This window comes from Sinocyclocheilus anshuiensis, unplaced genomic scaffold (genome assembly GCF_001515605.1).
Source record: "Sinocyclocheilus anshuiensis isolate Anshui unplaced genomic scaffold, SAMN03320099.WGS_v1.1 scaffold152, whole genome shotgun sequence".
NCBI lineage: Eukaryota > Metazoa > Chordata > Actinopteri > Cypriniformes > Cyprinidae > Sinocyclocheilus > Sinocyclocheilus anshuiensis.
The window spans coordinates 2,491,927-2,514,089 of NW_015555781.1; the positions used below are offsets into that span (position 1 = coordinate 2,491,927).

The window sequence follows — 22,163 nt, forward strand, 5'->3', positions numbered from 1 at the left end:
GCATGTTAGTGATCAATATACATCATAGAGAACAATCCGCACCGCTCACTTTCTTCAAGCTCCTTTTAAGCCTTTTCTACTCAGACGCAGATGAATCTCACAAAACATTTCACATTTAAAAAAAAAAAATTGTAATAAAAATCAATTAAATTAATAAACTAATTTTTGTGACATTGTGACATTTTCATGACAATTAAGCCCCTCCCATTACATTATCATTACTGTAATATGAAAAAAATAATGATATATTATTTAAAATGTAAAGTACAGCCGGAGCACAACTGTAATTATACATTATGGCCGTATTTGCTAAATGTAATGATCATATAATAATAATAATAATAATTTGTATTAATAATATTAACTGTAATACAGTAATTACAGTAATGCGAATGGAAATGTTTAGCATTAATGTCACAAATGTAAAAACATAAAATAAAAGTAGGAAAATTCATTCCCTTTATGCAATAAATAATAAATTGCTTTTTTCTTTGATTTGAGGGTGAAATGTCACCCACACATTTTAGATTCACCCTGTTGTCCTACTGCAAGTAAAACTGCAATCTGCAAGAAACACTCAGAAGAACAGAAGTGAGGTGCATCAAAGACTGCCACCAAAAGTACAGTAGGCCTATGTGTTTATTTAGAAAAGATGGAAAAGATGATCTAAATATAGTGAAATATAAATATCTATTTTCATTTCCGGATGCCCTAAATGGAGGACGTATTAAAATGGCTTTTAAGCTATTTTTATAGATTAGCTATGTGAAACAATTCAGTGGAAGAACATGAACAATTTTGAAAGCAGCAATAATGTCATAAGGCCATTTAGTAGCAAAGCTATTTATCTAATGTCTACATCTGCCTCATTCCATGCTTTTTCTTGCTCTCTGTAAATAAATAAAAAAACCTGAGGAATTTATCAAATGTTTTCTGGAAGTGATCTCAGCAAACATCTCGGCCAAAACACACAAAACATCTGGTCAGTATGCCTTCATCAATCTTGCCACCACCGATTAACTGCAGTAATTAACCGTAACTCTCTCTGAACCATGAATGACATTGTGTCTGGGTTTCCTCCATTTATTCACTTCTCATGCATTTCAAACCGGGCTCTGCTATGAATGTCCCAGTCCAGTGTCTATATCCCAGCTGTATGAATAAGTCTGGCTATGTAGGGGTGGAGCGTGTTACCCGTTGACCGGGAGTCAACTGAGCAACAATAGGGCATTATTTACCTTGGCCGCAGCCAAAGGAGTGGCAGGACTCACTCAGCGAGAAAAGATCTCCCACAGCTCAGCACTCTTCTACGCCCGCGTATTGCACACACTCTTAGACGGATTTACTTTAATTACAGAGTGTGTAAAAACCAGGCAACTATTGACTAAGCACACTCCGCACCAGCAGCCACAAACGTTCAGCAGTAATCACAGCCACATCCGCTGGAGAGAGAAGCCGGATTGATTTAATAAGAAGAGTGGACTGACAAAAGCACAAAGTCTAGGGAGGTGCTGATACAAATTTAGATGCCGCAAGCCAAAAATGGAAGATATCCTCAATGAGAAGTATATGCAACATTCGTGATCCAAAGGGATTTAAAGGGAAATGAAAATTCTCTCATCATTTATTCAGCCTTAAGTATTTTTCCAAACAGAATTTTGCAATAATTGATGCCAAGGATATCCAAGTATGCAAGGCTATACCAAATTAAAATGGTATAGCTTTTTATGTATAAAACCTATAATGCGTGAGAAAAATGTATAAAATGTCATCTGGAAAATATTTACTTAATAAAAAGCTGACAGTGAACTTCTTTCCAATTACTATTAAGGCCTGTTCACACATAATGATAAAAACTAATTTGGTCAGATTTTAATTAGAAAAAGCAGTTTTTAATGCTTCTGTTCAAACTGACATGAACATTCTCGTGCCGCCAATGTGATGGATTTTTCAGTGGACAGGCATTCAAATTTATTTTCACTGCACTGCAAAGAAAACTGGCTAGCCAAAAAGAGTCACTATTATATAAACTTGATGGCACTCACAGACATTAGTTTGCTGAGCGACGGACCGAATTTTCATGTGAAAATTTGTGTTGGTGTGAAAAGGTCTTTAGAGTAGCCTACAGCTAGCTGTAAAGACCTGAAAAGAAAGATTTTCAATCCATTTTATGTGTTTTATTCTCAAATAGTAAATAAAGTACCAAAGTAGTTTTATAGAGAATATTGCCCTCATTGAAGGTACAACAAAGCATAAAAAAGTACCTTTTCCACAAAATAATTACATAATGTAATAATGTTAATAATAATAAAATGGGTCAATGTGTTTAAATTTATGGTGTTAATCTTTTTTAACTGATGTCTAAAGTTAACTCATTAATTTTGACAGTACTAGATGCATTATTTTCTCACAAAATTTCCACTGAACCTCTTGTGGCTCACCAAAAAAATCCCTGGCTCCTACAGAAACCTACAAGGATACGTTTAGCATGATGTTGAAGCTGCACTTTTCCAGCTCATTCTCATTTGCATATATTCCAATAAGCCATGTAAAGACACTTGTCTGTAAAATATTGCATGCAAAATAGCAGCTCAGACATTCTGCAAAACATCTCCTTTAGTGTTCTAAAAAAGGGAACGTCACACGGTTTTGGAAGGACACATGCGTGAGTAAACCATTTCTCTGCAGAAAACATGGAGAATACGAAACTAGCTTTTGACAGAAGTAGACATGCATTGGCTTCTGGTTGTGTTTGTGTTGTGCTGATGTCTAGGCTGGCTGTGTTATTGGGGAGGTGGACTGGTCTCTGGAGATCTACGCTACAGCTGCTCAGGAATGTGCGCTGTTCTGCTTATCTCCAGCTCTTCTGAGGAAGGCTTATGTTCTGCTATAAGCAATCGCTTCTAGTCTGCTCAGTAAACAAATGCGCCCTTCCTCTGTATGGATTCACTTTATATATTTTGGATTGGCCCTCTAAGACCATCAAACAATTCAAATGGGACCCGCATTTACAGAATGGAAACAGAAAAATGGAGCGAGGCAGGCCCGGGCCTGGTGAGACTTCCAGGAGGCATCGTAAACTATTAAAGATCATCCTTAAAATTGTTGTTTCTGGGTAACTACGCACAGCACGGTGGCTCGTTCTGCTGCCAGGAATCTTGTTAAAACATCTTGTACAGAAAAAGTGGGGTAACGGGAAGCTTACCAGCACCCATCTTATTTTCAGCCATGAGGAATTTAAGACACATCCCAGCAACATCAATCTCCCTGAGGAATGTTGAATGCCGCCCAGCTTTTGGGCAGCGGCGGGGGTATCTTTCTTGGGTCACGAGCTGAAATGTTCTCATGTGGGGCGGGTTTGTGAAACCTGAAAAATTTCTTCATTTCTGCTCTGTGTACATGAGATAACAAGCTCACTAATGGAATGTCTCAGCACATATAATGATGTTCTATGTGGTTTTATGTGCTGAAGCTCACAGGACAAGGCCCACTGTCATTTGGGATGGTTCTGTGTAAATGACACCCCCCACCCTCTCTTTTACAGTCTTACAAAGGGACATCATTACTCCTTCTGCAGATTCTTTCATTGGCAAAAGCCCAGCGAGCTTCCCTGTTATGGCTGAGACGGCTTTCCACAGATGAAATATAACTGGGGCTTCGCATTTAACAAACATAGATCTTGTCCTCTGACAAAAGCTCTCACATAGGTGCTACAAAACACAGAGGCAGAAAAACTGGAATGTCTCCATTCATCAGGTCCTGACTATCATGGGGCAAAATAAAAATGATGAATTAAACATCTACTTCATGTCCTTATGGTAACAACAATAACAACAGACTATAAGATGATCATCCCATGTCATGACGTGCATGTGTGCGAGGTATTTTTGAAAAAGTAGTCAGATTGAATCATTTACATGCTGAATTTTTCCTGTTGATTGTATTATTTCAGATCTACATCACCCCTTTCAATCCGATCGAAATTTAATTTGGATCAATCTCAATATTTACATGAAGGCTTTCCAGTCCGATTGAGCCATCAATCCAATTATAAACTGGGTGCAGGTAAACAGCTATTGAGAGATATAAAGTTACATTTGCAAAATGAAAATCATAATTATGAAATTTAAAGCCATATTGTGTGATATAAAGTCACTTTGTAAGCATATAAATAGAGGCACTTTTACGAGAAATATAGTCGTAATCATGAGACAATTACCTTTTTATTTTTTATGGAAATGATTATATTTTTTAAAGTTATATTTTGCATTAGCAAAATGGAGCCTATTTAAGACCTTTTTAATGTTATTTTTTATCACAGTTAAGGATAATCATGAGTAACTGAGTATTCGTACATCATAGAAGCATTTGTTAAACTGCCTTTCATTTATGCATATTATATATTTTTTAAAATAATTTACAATCGTTGTGCATAGTCTGTTGTAATCTGTTTTACTGTAATGAAAATAATGTCACAATGCAAAAAGTTTTAATGGCTTCATTTTCTTTATGCATAATATAATGTCCTATTTTTTTGTTAATTTAGATGTGAAATCTGATCCATAATACAAAACACAGTCTTTGTGACAATCATCCTGTTATGGACGCACAGCTTCTGCCAATACTAGTAACACTGTAATTACTAAATTTTCAGTTTCAGTTTCAAGACAAATCATTTAATTTAATATGGAAGGAATTAAGCTTTCCAATAAATCATAAAAATATTCAAAAGGTTTTACAATGATTATTCAACAGAGTGTCTCACTTCACTTGATATACAAGCAACCCACCCTTTTAAAAAAAAAATGGATGTGAATATTATGGTGAGTTTGTCAGGAAGGAATTTATGATGGCTCTGACTCAACTGTGGTGAAGCTGCATTGCACAGACAGATCTCTTCTCTGGTCTGGGCTGTGGCTGAGATCTAGTGTGGTTTGTTGGGGGGCAGCAGCGTCAGCCTTCAACAAAGCAGCAATACAGACTTCCTGTCCATGAACTCTCCACAGCCTTCAAGCATAGCAACGTTTGTGTCCAATCACAATATAACTAGAGCCGCATTCCCGCTAACGGCAAGTCTTGTGATTTTGGCAGCCTCACTGACAATGGATCCAGTCCATTTTCTTTGTTTTTTTGCATTAATGTGCTAGTCTTACACACTTTAAAGCCAGTTTTCCTTTAAATTTTCCTCATAAATACTGGTGGAGGGAAATTACATCTCAGCGAATCACGTCACTCAACCATTAAACTCAAATCACGGAGATTTATCAAGATCCATTCAGCCAACTCGATACAATCCCATGACATTTATCACATTCAATGGTCATAGGGATTTCTGACATTAATTTAGGGTTGCATACTGACAAAAAGTCTTATGCTTGTTTATCATGGTCAATGCCAATGCTTTTCCCTAAAGAGATCCTCTAATAGACTACAACTGAGTACAGAAGGCCCTCCCTTGCACCGCCACAATCCTCCCAAGAGCTGGAAGAACGGAGCAGATACTGGTAGAATCCGGGCCAAAATCCTCACAAAGAGATGCATTAACTCTGCAAGTAAATGAAAAACCTGATGATGTTGATCATGTTGAGATGAGCCCAAAAGCATCCTGAGTTTCAATGGAAGAAGAACATCACCGTCTGTACAAAGAGTCGCTTGAGCAATGTCACACATTTCGGGTCATAATGTTTCTTTGGTTTTAAATGTTCAACATCCAGAAACCTCATGGTGTATTTCAGATTCTGAAATGATTCAATGCGATCTCTGATATTTGGACCCAACCTTGTATTGTGTACTTGTTTGTGGGATCTAGAGAGAGTTTCTGGTCTCATTAGCATGTACAACTTGCAGTCCTCTACTCAAGCACTCTGTGTATGTTTCAGAGTAGGACTAGTAGAAAAGAGACTTTCTGTGAAGAAGAAAAAAAGAGCAGCATTTCCATAGGCGCACTTTTGTTTGGGGTAGAAACGAAGACTTGTACGACAGGGTAAATTCTGGGCCTCTGGTCAATAGGGAACAGGAGTTACTCAGTCGGACAGGCTGAGCCCTGTAATATCCTCCCACTCACTGGCTTCTGAATGGACTCACAAACAAATAGGCCTTCACAGAGCAGAGAGAAGAAAAGAGACTGAAGGAGGCTGGGGCACCAACCCTTTGGCCCAGACAGCCAGTTCAACGTAATGACCCATATAGGGTCAAAAGACTCATGTCACAGACCGAAAGGTCAAACTCCACAGATGTCACACATGTTTCATTAAGGCAAAAATATGCAAATAATGGCTTTAAAGTGGCAGATAAAAAGCTTATTCGCCTAGATGTTGGATGTTACAAGATTCTTAGTTCTTCTCAATAAATGTCCTGTATTTATAATTATTATCCATCATTTGATGGACTAGGTTTTAAATTCTCAGTCATTCTCTAGTTTTACCTATAGTTAAAGCACTGTGTTTTGTTTTTTTGTTTTAATCTTCTTTTGCAATGGGAAAAAACAACAGACTTGCAGTCTTGAGATCTGTTCATTTGATTCAATATTTCACTGAATTATTTAACCGTACTACACTACGTACTTCTTTTTAAATCCTCACTCACATCTCTTTCCTGGTCTATTTTTGCCAGGGTGCTTTAAAACATTATTTTCTTCCTTTTTATTAACTTTTAATCCATATTAGCATACTGTAGCATAAAATGCCCTTCTGGTCATTGTTAGATCCAGAATCTACAAAGATCCTCACACTGTATTTTTTCTTCTTCTTTTTCCTTTTGTGAATTTTGAGATAATAATTGAAATAATTTCAGCATTTTGTGTAAATCTTATCTACTGTCATTAATTTGTATTATAGGCTATATCAGTATTAAATATATGTAGACATTTGGCCACCCTGCTCTACAAATATCACTATTGAAATTGCATATTATTTTAAAGTTTTAACATTTTTCTAAAGTCGCAATTAAAGTTTGACAAAATCATTTTTAAAATCTAAATTTAATACACAATAAAATGTCCAAACTGAGTAATATCTTAGATTTCTTAAACTGGCTTCATCCAAATGAAGTATCATAAATACTGTGATGACAAATTTAGTTTTATCTAAAGTAGTAGTAAGTAAATAGAAGCAAATAAAAAGTAAGTACACTCTTAAAAATAAAGGTGCTTCACGATGCCATAGAAGAACCTTTTTGTTTATATGGTTCCATAAAGAACCTTTAACATCTGAAGAACCTTTCTGTTTCACAAAAGGTTCTTTGTGGCGAAAGAAGGTTCTTCAGATTATAAAAAGGTAAGAAAGAGATGGCTCTTTAAAGAACCTTTGACTGAATTGTTCGTTGTGGAACCAAAAATGGTTCTTTTCTGGCATCGCTTGAAGAACCTTTTGAAGCACCTTTATTTTTAAGAGTGTATAAGTAAAAAGTTTTTTTGGGGCGGGGGGGAGGATTTACACATCCTTAAGCAAGAGACGATGATGCAATCCACTTGTGAAAAAGAAACAAAAATGCAGGGGTTTTTGGGGGCAGAACTCATCATATAAGAGCCAAATACAGAAATAAGATTACAGCCCTATGTTCTTAGCCTTTGAAATGAGTATGACCACAGGTCAAGAGCTACTTCATCAAAATAATCAGTGAAATGCTTCAGACACTTTATGCTCTCAATTTCTGTGGAGAATTACATTTTATGAAGGTTTTTTTCTCTCTTTATAGACAAAAGAACATGAGCACCAAGAAGGCAAACCATCTCATGCATGAAGGGAAATTTGTGCCATTTCCTCACAGGTTTCCTCGCTGTCTATCCTGTCCTCCATCCTGCTCCATTGACCTAGATCTTCAGGACTCTCAACAAAGCTTAAAAATTCATAAAGATCCAGAGGTACTGTGACAGAGATGTGTATGTGAATCGCATCGCTCCAGTGCGCAGTCAGAGCGATTAGAGTTTGAGAGACTCCTGTGCACAGCTTCTGAACTCATTAAAGTCCTGTGGCAACGTACACGCTGAGATGAGATGCACATAAATAAGTCAAGCTTCCTCTGCTTTTCTGCACTCAGCAGGCTAAATTAAGGGCCCCAGTGTCTAGCTTTAATAGCTAGGCCAAAGATTTCCATCTAACTGACACTGAAATATTACCATATTTCCCGTACCCTCTTGGCTATCAACTGGTAAAGATCATGGGTTTGATTCTCAGGGAACACACATACTTGTAAAATGTATACCTTGAAGGAAGAATATTATATATATATATATATATATATATATATATAACTTTTGAACAGTAGTGCACTTATAAAATTAAATTAATTATTTATTTAGCCAAATTATTTTCCCCAAAGAATCTCACTAAATAATATCACTATTTCTGTCATGACAACTCTCGGAGGGATTGGCATGGTAATGTACATGACAATGTTAATGTATTTGGTTTTGGCGGAATAGATCTGCTACGCTGCTGCTGCTGCAGCAGAGCAAGTACCGAGACTTGCTACTGCCAATACATCCACAACATGCTGCTGTGAGCATGTAAGAAATATTGCTGCTGCAAATATAACATATACATATATATATGCATACAGCATACATGAATCACCTCGTAGCAGATCTATACAGGTGGAGCTGGGGAAGGTGGAGGGTTTCTGAAGCAAGCTGCACTGCTGCGGCAAGCTCTAGTCATATATTTGAATGTTGAGCAGCAAGCTCATTGGCTACCAATACAGGAGAGAACCAATCAGCTGTGCCATGTGATAATGATGTCATTAGGTCAGATTGAGTTAGACCTATCGGACTGCGCCATCTAGAGTTTCATGCCAGAACTCTGTATATATCCCAAAGGTTAATCAGATTGTTATCTGAGTGTGCTGCCCATTGAAGCTCCACTTTAGGAGGCTATCTATGAACGATCGCCACTGTGCCCTTGAGCAGTGCACTTACCCCAGGTAAATAATAGATTATTTGTTTTATGAGAACACACGCTGCCGTGTGGCTCTTCCTGTGAAGAGTATCCAGATGGTACAGGTTGTCAGGAAATGTATTGTGATTACACTCACCAGCTGAAACTCACTCCGTCGCCCGTAGGCTTCCTGGATGCCACTATCATTCCAGAGTGCCTGCAGGGCTGGGGCGTACAGCTGAAAGGTGCAGGGTTCGACGGGCATGCCTGCTTTGTTTTCAAAGGACATAACAAACATGCCATGCTTCTCGTTCTCAGAGTTCTGCCAAGAAATGCCAAGTTTGTCTCGGGCATCCACTAGTACCCGCATCCCCTTTGAGAAAAGGAAAGACAAAGAAAAGGAGAGAGAGAGAGATTAATGCCATGTTTCTCTGGGGTGTATAATTGCAACAGGGTGTGTCCTCTTGAGCTGAGCTTCTATAACAGGAAGATGAAACAATTCTTCTGGAGACAAAATAAAAATGTCTTCATGTAACACCTACAGCACACTTTAAACCTGCTAAAATTCTGTCTCTGTAAATCTCCCACGCTCAATTTCAAACCGCTTACCAACTGTTTATGTTAAAAGGGGCAAATTATTGAAGTCTTAAAATCAACCTCAAATCAGAACTGACCAGAATTGTGTTGTTATGTTGGTCTTAATACCTTTGGTACATGTTTCATTGAGTGTTAGAGCCTGTGTTTACAACAAGACAAATGTTCGGTGCAACAAATTATTGAGATAAATGTTTTAATTTGAATGAATGTCTGTTAATGCATCTGTCTAAGTGCCACTTACTGTTAGAGAATGAATCTGCATTTTCATTCAGCCGTTTCTTACAAATCGGTCTAAATGGACAAAACGAATGCGAAAATCTGACCAAATTTTTTGTGTTGGTGTGAACAGGCCTTTAAACAAAAATGCCAGAGAGAAGGTAGAACATTTTGTAAAGCTACTACTCTTTTGGTGCAAAAAAAACCCTTGCCTAGCATTATAATAGTACCTCAGGGTAAAAATTACATACGAAAAAAAAAATCTAAAAATTAAAAAAAGTATAAGTCAAGAATATGGTCCCTTTAAATATATACCACTCTCAGCAGTCACAACTTAAAGACAAATCTGAAGTGTGCTTGTACTGCATTTAGAAGAAGCTTAGACTGCTGCCACTCAGTCACGACATGTATATTCAAAAGATCCCAGAACTGAAACACTCAACTCTGAAGCCAAAAATGAAAACATCTCCAGAAAGCTCTGTTGAGAACAGCAATCACACTGAAACTAAACTTCCGCGATGAGCCTCTTTGCTTCCAAGCATAACAGCGAATACACAAAACCCTGAACTGAGCCTTTGGCAGTTACCAGGAGGGTTGGGCTCTGTGGAGGAGCAGGAATATCATGAGATGCTTTGTAAATGTAACATAAGGCCATTGACTTTTCTTGATAATAACTGCAGTTCTATCAACCGAGGCAAAATCCTCCTTTGCAACACATTTCACCCTCCTTTTGGTGCACTGGAATAACATCCTGATTTTCAGAGTCCCAGTAGGGGGTCCTGGTCCTCTTCCTCTGTTCTACAGGGCCACGTATGAATCATCAACACTAGCACTCAAAAGTGCCCTGAGCAAACGTATGCTACATTAATTAGAGCGCTCAGCGAGCCTTTGTCTACGAAGAAGATAAAGGGTCCCTCAGGCACAGGTGCTTCGTGGGATTTGAGCCAGTGGGCCGGACGAGTGCATTTAATGGCATTTCTGCACATCAGGTCAATGGGTTGAGCTTAAGGGCAATGAAAACTCCTAGTCTGTCCGCATGTGTGAGGGATCTGTACATCAACATGAGACGGTTGCATTGCAAAACCAATAAAACAGCGGGGAGCGACAGGAAATGAATGCGGTACAGTCCTGTTAGTCTGGCTGTCTCCATCAAATCCTGAGATTCCCCCACATCCCAAATCCCAAGATTCCCCAAGCCATCAAACAGTTCACAAATGTAAACAGTTGTTCGTGCTTAAGGCCTCCCTACTGTTTCTGCTTAATGCTCTTAATAGTGTGCCTTAGTCCAGGGTTGTCAGGGTACTTTCCTAGGGGCCAAACTCAGTCACACTTCAGCCTTTATTGTCTCCAAGAGGCAGCCCCCCAAACCCACCCATCCATCTCTGACCTTTCACCCACTTCTGGCCAGCACTATCAGGAAAGCGTAGACGTATCCTCCTGTCCTCCTTGGCTGGCTCCATTGACACAGTCAGGGTGAAAGTAAAGAGAGAGTGGCTAGGCAGCTTTATCACAGTGGAGAGGTCAGTTGCAGGGCTTCCAATCTCTTCCTGAGTCATGGCAAAGTCCCAAAAATAGCTCTGAAAGCCACCAAAACCTCACCTCGCCGTGAGCAAGGCTCTTATCGTTTCTGAAATGCCTCCTGAAAAACAAGCCCTAAGTGTTTGTTTTAAATGGCATCTTCCAAATAGACTTGTTTTGTAAGTCTTAAGCAAAAAGCCACAGACATTTCCATGTGATTTTTAAGTCTACAACAGACAATTCTAGATATTCCCTTTGTTGTTTGTTAAAAAAGGGGGATTTCCTGAATGTAGAGCACATAATGATATTCAGGGATCTTGGTTTCTGCCGAGAGACACAGCTGACAGCGAATCCAATCCGTTGGTCCTCATCTGACATGCATTAAACGGGCCCTGCGTGTCAAGCACAGTAATTACTCCAGTGGTGGTAATGGCAGTGCTGTGATTTCGCAGCGTAAGCAGATGTGGGGAGCGGACCAGGCAGCCGCGCACCGCTGTGCAACCACAGCTAAATCAGCAACAACTCCTTAGCCATAAACAAGCCACCTGTGAAGGAGCCTCCCAAGACTCCGGTCACAGAGAAACTCTCAGATTTATCACACAGGAAGATGGGCTTGATATATGTTTTCTCCCTGTGTCACCCTTCAGCCACTTCCTGTATCCTCCCCCGCAAACATAGTTTGAGCAGGATGCATGAATTTAAACTTTTTGCTCTGGTAACTTTTTTGGTAACGTGCTCATCCGTACACGCTCTCCTTAGGATGATGGAGCAAAAACACATTTTGGGCAGTTACTGAAAACCGCAACTATTTTCTCAAGGATGTAGTAAACAGAGGAAATGCTCCACTGCCAATGGTGTCCCATTGCACAAGAGATCAAGAGCTTTGCAATAGGGAAACTGACTCTTGAAGGGTCAAAGTGACGAGTGAGGTGTACGAGGGGCTAAACGGAGGTGAGATCTTATCGTGTCCCAACACGCAGTGTCAGTATAAGGTCAGTCTTTAGATCACTCTACTATCAAAGATAGCTTTCTAAAAGGCTACTAAAGAGTTAACAGAAAAGACTAGATAGCTAGCTACTGATCTAGGAAGTAATAAATTCCCAGACATAAATTACTCAGCCTACTCAATGTGGGTTAACAAAAACAAGGCAGGAAAGCCTGACTGTGGTGTATCAAATCATTTATTTGGTCATTAAAGACTGTACTCTCAACACATTTAGCTTTATATTTAGTTAATGCAATCTATCACTATATCAAATGACATTGGGTGGGACTTGGTTTTATCCATCTGGTTTTGACTGGATCATCAAACCATCAAACAAGTGATATAGGATTTAAAGGCACAATATGTGAGATTTTTTTATGAAAATATCCCAAAACCACTAGAATAGTGTTATATATTTTGCTGACTTGTGTACTTACATTATCCCAAATGTTTTGAAGAATGTTTAAATCCAGAAAAATAAGCAATTTTAACTAGTGTAACGGAGCGTGTCCATAGTGTCATTGTGTCGCCTGCCAATGACATCATAACCCCTTGATTTTTCCGGTTTTATTTTGTTGAAAACATGGAAACCCCAAAGACACTTTAATATGTTATGCATTTTATTAGACAGGTGACGAACGCACAGAGTAGCATTTTAACGGAACTTTCAATACACTCAAATGTATCTAGTATAAAACAGCGCTGTTTTACCCCACATACGCATGACCGGAAGAAGCAGAAGCGGTCGACTGTGGCATAATAAAAGCTCTGCTGCTATCGAGCCGTGTATCGCGCTTGTCCTTCATTAGCAATCACTCCAGTGGCCTCGTTTCGCTTCCACGACTTTTAGCCCCACCCTGCATCATACTACAGTGACCTTAATAAGTCTTTAATACATTAGCTCATCAATTAACATGATTTCTGCCCGAGTCCCGTCGGATTGCATCGGCTGTGGGGATGAAGACGACAACTCCCATGATTCCACACTCAGCCACGGCGTCATCAAACTATGCCTTTGTTTCTTGTTTGTTTTGAATATGCGCCCTCTAGCGACGAAAACTTACATATTGTGCCTTTAATTCAATTTAGATTTTATCTAACAAGGTTGTCTTTAAAAATAAACATTGATTGTAAAAACATTTTACACCCTCTCCAGACCACTTCCACAGGCTGAGGGCAAATGGTGCCATAATATCCAAAAGGCATTAATGGAAGGATCTGGAAAAAGTTGAGAGGACTATCTCCTGGACCTTTGTTACTGTAAAGTGGCTGAAATATAGAAAATGTTATCTTTAAAATAACCAATAATTTGATCAGCACATAGGCTGAGATTCGCTCACGCGACTGTTAACCTCTGGGATTGTTTGTTCTAGTTTTTTCCACCCCTGAGAAAAAGTCTGGACTGGCTGATATCAGTGAAACAAACATCACCAACACTGTCATCATCCTAAAGCCTTCAGAGGGATGGGCTGAACAGCAGGGTGATGACAGCCGGTCAGAGGGGAGATGATGGCACGACTGAATCGCCATTGTTTGCAGCATTCACTGTCTGTGCACTGAGGAGAGGCATTTCCTCTGGCACTGTGGGCTGTGCAATACTGCAAGTCCATAGAGACCACCATTGTGGAGCTATTCCAATCTGACCTTGACTTCATCACTGACAAACAAGGTCTCCCGTCCAGTTCTCAAGCCACTTCACACATCTTTAGACTGTGAAATTAAGTATTATCACATGCTTACTGGCCACTGTTGTACTGTCCTACAAAAAAAAAAAATTCCCCACTAATGGGCAACTGTTTTAGACCTTAACTAAATTACATGAATTGCAAACCATTTTACAAAAGTTTTCACACCAATGTGGAACTTTTATACTTCCTAAAAAAAAAAAAACTTTAGTTCAATAAAAGCGCTGTAAAAACTGAAACTCTGCAGTTGTTACTCTATGGATGGATATTTCTTTTCCTGACCTGACCTTTGTTGTTGTAGCCTAATGTAAGTTGATTTAGCCATGTTAAATAATATTTTGACTCAAATAAAAGCAGTTAATTTACTGTATCACATGAAAAACTTTTTCATATTTATAAGTAGGGGAGAGTAAAATGAGCCTTTTTTACTCATGTGGTCCTCAAAATAAGGGAAAATGAGGCAGAAGTACAATGAAAGTATCTAAAGTAATTTCAGGATGTTTCCTATCATTTTAAATGATCACAATGTATCTTTGACAAAGAATTTATCATTAAAAAAAGTGTTCCTGTGGCTCAACTTGCCCCAGGTTAGGGGTAAGTTGATCCGAGTCAGTGCAGGGTAAGATGCACCATCTGTGTGTAAACTGAATCTGATTCAAACCCATGATTCAAAGATAATTGGCCTCTTTTAAAAACTGATTTAATAATGAATTTTACTTTTACAAATAGTCATATTTCTTTTCTTAAAGTTAACTTAAACAACATAAAACCAACCAAATTACGTTTAAATTTCAATACCTTTAATTGTTTGCATTTCTGAAACAATATATTGAACACCAAAGTTGTAACCTTCCCAAAAACAGACTAAACAGAGAATTTGCTGAGTAAAATTAAATAAAAACGTAATTAGAAAGAATGAATAAATGTTACTGAAACTAATAAACATTTTAGTCAAAAGATTCTTAGCACGGCAGCTTTTCTGCAATTCCAAACAGACCATTAGGGACTACAGGTGGAAAGATAAATGATTATAACGAGGTTAAAAGCATCTTCTGGTTCTTATCAGAGAAGGATTTGGTGTACTTATACACTGTCCTTATCAAATAAACTACAAATAATATGTATATATATGATCAACTAAACCAGTTGCGAAATATCACATTAAAATACCAGTTTATACTTCAGAGATTTAACTTAACTTCAGGGTCTTATGGTGGGGTAAGTTAAAAAGCTGGCTCACTGTATCACCTATATGCATCATAAATATTTTGAGGATGAATTTGCTTTGATGTAGTAGCCATTACATCTGACATGCTAAAATTGTACTTAAGTAAATGGGTGCCTTCCACTCCTCCCATGTGTTTCTCCTTGTCTGGAAGAAATGATGGATGGATCCAGCATATATTTGTCACATGACAGTTAAAGTGCACAGTTGGCAAGATACAGGGGGTGGGTCAACTTACCCACTGGCTCATCTTACCCCACTCTTAAAAATCATTAACAACACATACAGTATGAATGACATTTAGACTTTTAAAACCTTGACAGGCAATTAGAATCCACCCCGAACTTAAAGAGCTAATATAGTTTTTAGTGTACAGTACTATAAATGAGTCTTCAGTGTAAACAGGCCTTTATTTGTGTTATTTTTTGCTTCCTAAACCTCGAAAAAGTTTCTCAAATCTAACTAAAGGTTTTTCATAATGTTTAATGTTTTTATAACCTTTAGAGATGTTTAACAACTACCATTAATGAAAGGAAGTGTGGTGACTGGTGACAAGAAGCCATGGTAAACTATCCAGAAAAACAAAACTTTAGGCACATTCTTCATTTGCACTTTTCACTTGATTGGCAGGGCAGTGAGTGGACCATGTAATCAGCGCCAACACATACATTTAGAGCATTTAGTGTGGTTAGTCATAAAACTGACTTCAAGTTCTCGTATACACGTAGATGCTCCAAAACACAGGCCTCAGCATTTGCCTCTGAAGCTAATGAAAGAGATCAGAACTACATTATAATGTTTTCCTCAGCTCACTAGTCACTTTGTGGTGAAGGGGTCTTATTGAAAATAAACATCATCAACACAAAGAAAGCTCAGTTTTGCTGCTTTGCTCCACGGGTGGGTTAGAAGAGGATCTGATCGCAATCAGTCCCAGTCGAAACAAAGTGAATCTTTTGGCTCTGCCTCAGCCGTGTCCCTGTACAACATGGGCTCCTGGAGTCCTGAAAACTATATGGAAAATAGCTTACACATTTCTCTGGCTGTGGGAAGGATGCATGAAGTGATGTCTGGCAGTTTGGCTAAATGTTTGGTGGACAAGAACCATGGAGATGGAACATGTGGACCTCTGCTCTGACATCCTGAGAAACATAACCTTTTCCATATAAAGCAAAACTCTTCCACTAAGCCAAACCTCTGATCTGGCAGCACTGCTTTTGACCAAACTGTGGGTAAAATAACAAGACCAAGGATAGAAATATTTATCATTTCAGTTTCCCACTGAATAAATGAACATCATAGTTTGCCAGAATAGACATATTTATGTTCAAGAAGAAAAGCATTTATTATATGTGGAACAATGACAAAAATCTAGTTTAAAACACATGTACCAGGTTCCTAGAAATGTAATCCATTTGTATTCAAGTTGGTTTGAAAAACTTTTTTTAAGTTTTAATTTAATGACTCTAAAATTTCAACGTGTAAACGTTATTTACACCTTGAATACATGCAAGTGTACAAATCTTAATGACTATTTTTAAAAATGCATATTATCTATCTATCTATCATGAATTATTAATTCATATTTTATCATTACTTTTTGGGGCGTTGCGCCACATGACATTTCACATCCTGAACTAACAGTCTTGTCAAAAAAGGTCAAATTGTCTGATATTTTAAAATACTTTTTGGCCTTGATACACAGTCATGAGAGTCTGTAGGGGTCCTCACTACAATATAACTGCCTGTTTAATGTTTTCTGCATGTTTCTGTTGTATGAATTTTTCATGTATTTTAATAAATTATTAAATAAGACATAAATGATTATGCATTGTCATTGATCCATATAATTACATCTCATCCACACAAGTACCACATAAAGATGACAGTGACAAGACAATGCACAATACACTGCTTTTTTAACAAAGCTCTTTCATAAATAAACAGCACAGAAAAGCTCTGACTCAGCCAGCTAGTGCTTGTTAAGCACATAGACGTATTGAACAACATGAAAAGAATGTTAGATCTTCTCTATCCCTATTGTAACATAGATGCAGGCTGTAATTAGAGTCTTCTGCCATCAGCAGCTAATCTCAAAGGCTTCACTATGATCACATCAGATGCCATCAGTAAACTTCCCAAACCAAATGTAGAACCAAGTAAGAGATAAAGAGAGGAAGACACAAGTGCAGAACGTACACAGATAGGGGGAAAATCAGGACATATTGAGACATCCTCAGACACGTGAGCTCAGAAAGCACATGAGCTGATCACAATGATTAGTCAGACTCAATCTCTCTGTTCATAACAGAGCGAGGGATGAACCTAGACCAAACAAAGTGACTCCATGTACTGCTAATTGTAAGGACAGCTAAGCTTAGTCTTGTGGTAATTACGAGAGAACATCTGCCAGCCTGCAAATGTTAAGATGCTGATTTGTGATTACTGGTTTATGAAAAGGTTGCTTTTACCAGAAAGGCCAAACATTGTTCCTCAGTAACTCCAACAGCCCCAGGCCCACTATCTCATCTCGCACACATTCTGGGGTGCATTTTCACTCCTTTCTCGTTAAATCCGAGCTGTGAGTCAAGCCACTGTTATTAAACACAGACATCTTAAATAGACGTGCTTACAGGGAAATGACCCAGGAATAATCCCTTGGGGTTCTGCTTTGCAGTAGAGAAGATGTCTAAGCAACCATCATGACTAACAGCAAAAAGAATTAGGCTAGATACATAAGAGGAAAAGTGAACATTTTCACATGGATTGGGTATTCAAAACCTGTTCTGGACATCTAGATTTACGCTCATCTAATATGTAAAGAAAAAACTGATAGTAACTCGTGTAGGGCTGCACAATTAATCGAATTTCTAATCGCACTTACAATTATGGATGCCACAATTACGTAATCGTTCAAAGCGGCAATTAATCGTTCAAAGTCCACTTATGTTATTATGCACGCTTACGATATGGGTTTTTTTTTTCTTTCTACATGTTATCTTAAGGGTTTTTCCATTGTTTTAGTTTTAGTATAACATTATAATACCATTCATATTTTTACTTTTTTTATAATTTAAAGAAACCAATCCGATGTATATTTGACATTCGAGACTTATTACTCTAGACAAGCACTAAATGTTTTTCAGTTAGAGTGTTTTCAGCTTGTTTATTTTCATATAAAAATACGCCATGCAGTTGCATCAAACAATGGTATAAACATCATTCAATGTAAATTGTGATAATCGTAATTAATAATCGCAATTACAATTTCAAGGGAATAATCGACAATTATGATTTTTGTCATAATCGTGCAGCCCTAAACTCATGTGAGTCTGTTAGTATGACAGTGTAATATGGTTCATGTACATGTGATGGGAGATCACGTGAGCGCTTTCTGATGGCTGAAGCACAAACTTTGGGGGAAGTATTAATTATGCTTATAACCAAACCTCACGCAAACTGCCACACGCTTGAGACCGTTACCTTGATGACATTCTCAAAGATCGTATCCCTGAAGTCGAGCAGCGCTTTCTGGTCAAACTCTTTTCCGTGGATGATCCTCATCTGTTTGAGGAATGTGGATTTGCCGCTCTCTCCGGCGCCCAGCAGCAGGATCTTCACCAGACGCCGTACCGAGCGCCTCTCGCGCGCGAGCATGGCATCGATCTCGCGACTGCGCCGCTTGGCCTCGCGCTCCTGGTCCACATCGCGCTCGCGGGCTCCTCGTTCTTTCTCGTTGCTCCTGTCATCGTGAGCGGCCTCAGCGGGCAGCAGACACCGGCTCAGGGTGCGCACCACGCCAGCCATCCTTTCAAACTCGAACGCGATTAGTTACCACCTGATGTAGCCTATTCATTAAAGTGCCAAAGAACTTTACTTAATGTTTTATACAAAACCGACATGGAGAAGACTCAGCTGGCGCCGGCAAACATCTGCTGTGAATATTCACCGGTTAAAACAAACACTAAAAGGAAAAAGCTGAAACACAATTAGCATTTTCCTCCATTATAAAGACATTTGTAAAGGCGTGCACACTGAAGAGGTCCTTCCCCAGCAAAGCGACCAACAGTGGTCCGTTAAAACTATGAAGAAAGGCAGCTGCCTACTAAACAAATCCGTCGTTCGTGGTGATAAAAAACACATTAAGCGCTGGATGTGCTCAGTAGATGTTATTTAGCGGGAAACCGTATTATTTAGCTATCTAAGTTCCAAAAGTTCATTCTGGAGGAGCTAGAGCGACTTTCTGATGTTTCCTCGCAGCTCTGGGAAGTTTCTTTGCTGGACTGACGCCCCTCCTGCTGTTGAGATGGGCGTTTTTACATGAGGGGGATTCCAGCCAGTGTCAGAAATGTCATTGTTATACAGTGGCCCCTGGCTGTCTGTCATGCACTACTGTCTGTGTGGCAGTATTAAAACTTTACAAGAAACCTGGCAATCAACAATGAAACACTTGGATAACACCGTGTCCTAACTACACGCGACGCGACGCCGCGACACGCGATAAAAGGTATCTTTTCCATCGGAGTTTTTGTCCCAACTAGCCGCGACGGCGACACGCGAAATTTCGGTTTCTATTCCGCGACGTCGCGGCTGGAACAACAACATACAAACTATGACAGTAGATAATCTCAGGTGATTATGTGCTTTATTCAAAGTTAAACGTGTCTAATATGAGTTTAAATATAATTTTAGATATAGAAGTATAGCCATACTGAAAGCAACAATAGATAGTTTACCTCAGATCTTGAAAATAAATGACAGCAAAGATGACCGTTAAAACTGTGGACTCACTACGAACCAACGAGTGCATTCCATGACAAAGATGTTATCAGTCACTCAGTATGTACATTTAATGATGTTAAAAAGGTTTAATATTTATGAATTAGATTATAAACGTATCCATTTCGCTGCATGAGCAGTACGCTTCCACAGAGAGCCCGCCCACACACGCTTCTGATTGGCTGTGATATTTGATTGATTCTGTCGCGTCGCGATGTCGCGATGTCGCGTCGTGTCTGGTGTGGACACCCAAATTGCTTGTCGCTGGAATCTTGTCGCGTCGCGTGTAGTTAGGACACGGTGTTTGGATGTCAAGGAAATCTGTTTTTAAAACACTTGCGCCTAGCCCTTGGAAATGTAATATGTGTATTCATGTTTCTTTCATAATATATACGCTTAACAAATTTATTAGACCACCACCACCCAAGGTTTGTGCCACAGATTTATTGATTTATGTTGAGTCTAAAATGCCCAGAGGTTTAACAATCAAGACAAAGGTAAGAAAATGCTTTCCTCAAGTCTTGAGTATCAAAAAGTTTTCTTAAGGTTACACAATTTGTCCTGAACAAAATGTGCCTTTTCATAAAATGGTCATACATATATGTAGGCTATATATATGATGATGATATATATGATATAACATATATATAAAAAATAAAAAAAACATACTGACCTTGTATATATAGCCTAGTTTATTTGATTTTGCACAAGATGTTATACACCAGATTTAGATCTAGAAAAGGCTCTTCTGTGGTCTTCTGCTTGCATAATAATAAAAAAATAACTGTTCATTCAGCAGAGGGCAGTGTTAACCTGCGCTTACAGTCATACATTTCCTTTGAATCACAGTTTCTCACCCATATACATCATTTGTTTTTTGTAAAATGAGCTCTGTAGGATGCATAAGTGTCAACCAAAAAAGAAAAGAAAAGAAAACCCACAGGTAAAGAAACCATATAATGAGCATATTCTTAATCAAAACATAATTTGTCAAAGATCATATGGTTATTATTTCTACACTAATAAGACACTCTCATTATGTGCTAAAGCTTTATTACACATACTGTCAACAATATAAAATAATATTTAACCATTTTCCCAGCACAACACCTCAAAGACATTACCTAAAACCACAGGTTCAGAAAAGTAGAGCGGGCTAATTTTGTGCCAGTGACCACCTACATAAGAAAAACAGGACTTCCAACATTAGTATATAAATAGTGACAATTTTTTCATTCCTCCTCCAAGTAGATTATTCAATGTCATTTACAGCATAAGAAAAAACACTGATTACTGTTGTTGCGATTCAGTTCTTGAACCTATTTGTTGCGTTGATGTGCACAAGGAAAACATTTAATGGAAACGCTTTCAAGTTGATTTTCAAGCAGGAGGTTAATTGCACTGGGTTTTTGGAGGAAAGATGAAATCAACATGCACACAAAACGCAGCTGAAGAGGCTTTCAGAGAGCAACATGGCCATGATTACACATTTTGATCACCAAAATCAGAAAGCAACAGAGAAATATACAAGTATCCATCCTTCTCATTGGGCAAATTGCTCTTGATAGCATTCTTGGAGAGGGTTGAAGCAAGCTAAAGCTGAAATAACCAGCACTGCCATCCATGTTTCCCACTATGCTTTGAAGCAGAGGCAGCAAATGAGCAGCGAGTGCTATAACTTTGGGAAATCATAGGATCATTTGTTGGTGAGAGCTGATTTACCATGTAAGATGCATTGGAGCTTTTCTAGCCAATGTTTGCATGCTATATAAAAACAGTATAATTAGAACAATGATAATTAAATACAAATTATATATAAAACAAACAATTACAAAATTATTAAAATAGATATTTTATTATTTCATTAATAAAAAAAAAATTATTTAACATTAAAATATTAATTAATGAAGATAATCATTAAAACAAATGCTCAAATCAGACAGTCATTTATGGCATTATACTTTTGATAAGCTACTCTGAATAACATAAATGTACATTTAATTCCCATATTGTCTTATGGTCTTTTTTTTTTTTTTTTTTTGCATATTCTGGTGACTGAGCACAGTATGTGTATGTCAGCAAAAAAGAAATCTTCCATGCATTTTATAAAAAAAAATTAAAAGGGCATAAACTATAATATATATATGACAATGCAATTTTCTATTTTTTTATTAAACACTAAAAAAAAAGACACTATTTATGTTTTTAAGGTGTCTTTATACAGCTTTTTTTCTCAAGCATGCATTTTAAAATCAAATTTTATTTTATTTTTGAGCTCAACAGCCCAT

General features: G+C 38.1%; 1 protein-coding gene across 1 annotated transcript in view; it reads right to left on the minus strand.

The window, feature by feature from the left end:
• Window positions 1-19,357, minus strand: part of LOC107674729 (guanine nucleotide-binding protein subunit alpha-12-like) — a 30,174-nt gene extending 10,817 nt beyond the window's left edge. The window contains exons 1-2 of the mRNA XM_016468823.1: window positions 18,580-19,357; window positions 9,031-9,246 (exon numbers count right to left, since the gene is read on the minus strand). Of these exons, the coding sequence (XP_016324309.1) occupies window positions 9,031-9,246; window positions 18,580-18,903 (540 nt within the window). The 5' untranslated portion in view covers window positions 18,904-19,357. The remainder of the gene's footprint in view (window positions 1-9,030; window positions 9,247-18,579) is intronic.
• Window positions 19,358-22,163: the final 2,806 nt, after the last annotated feature.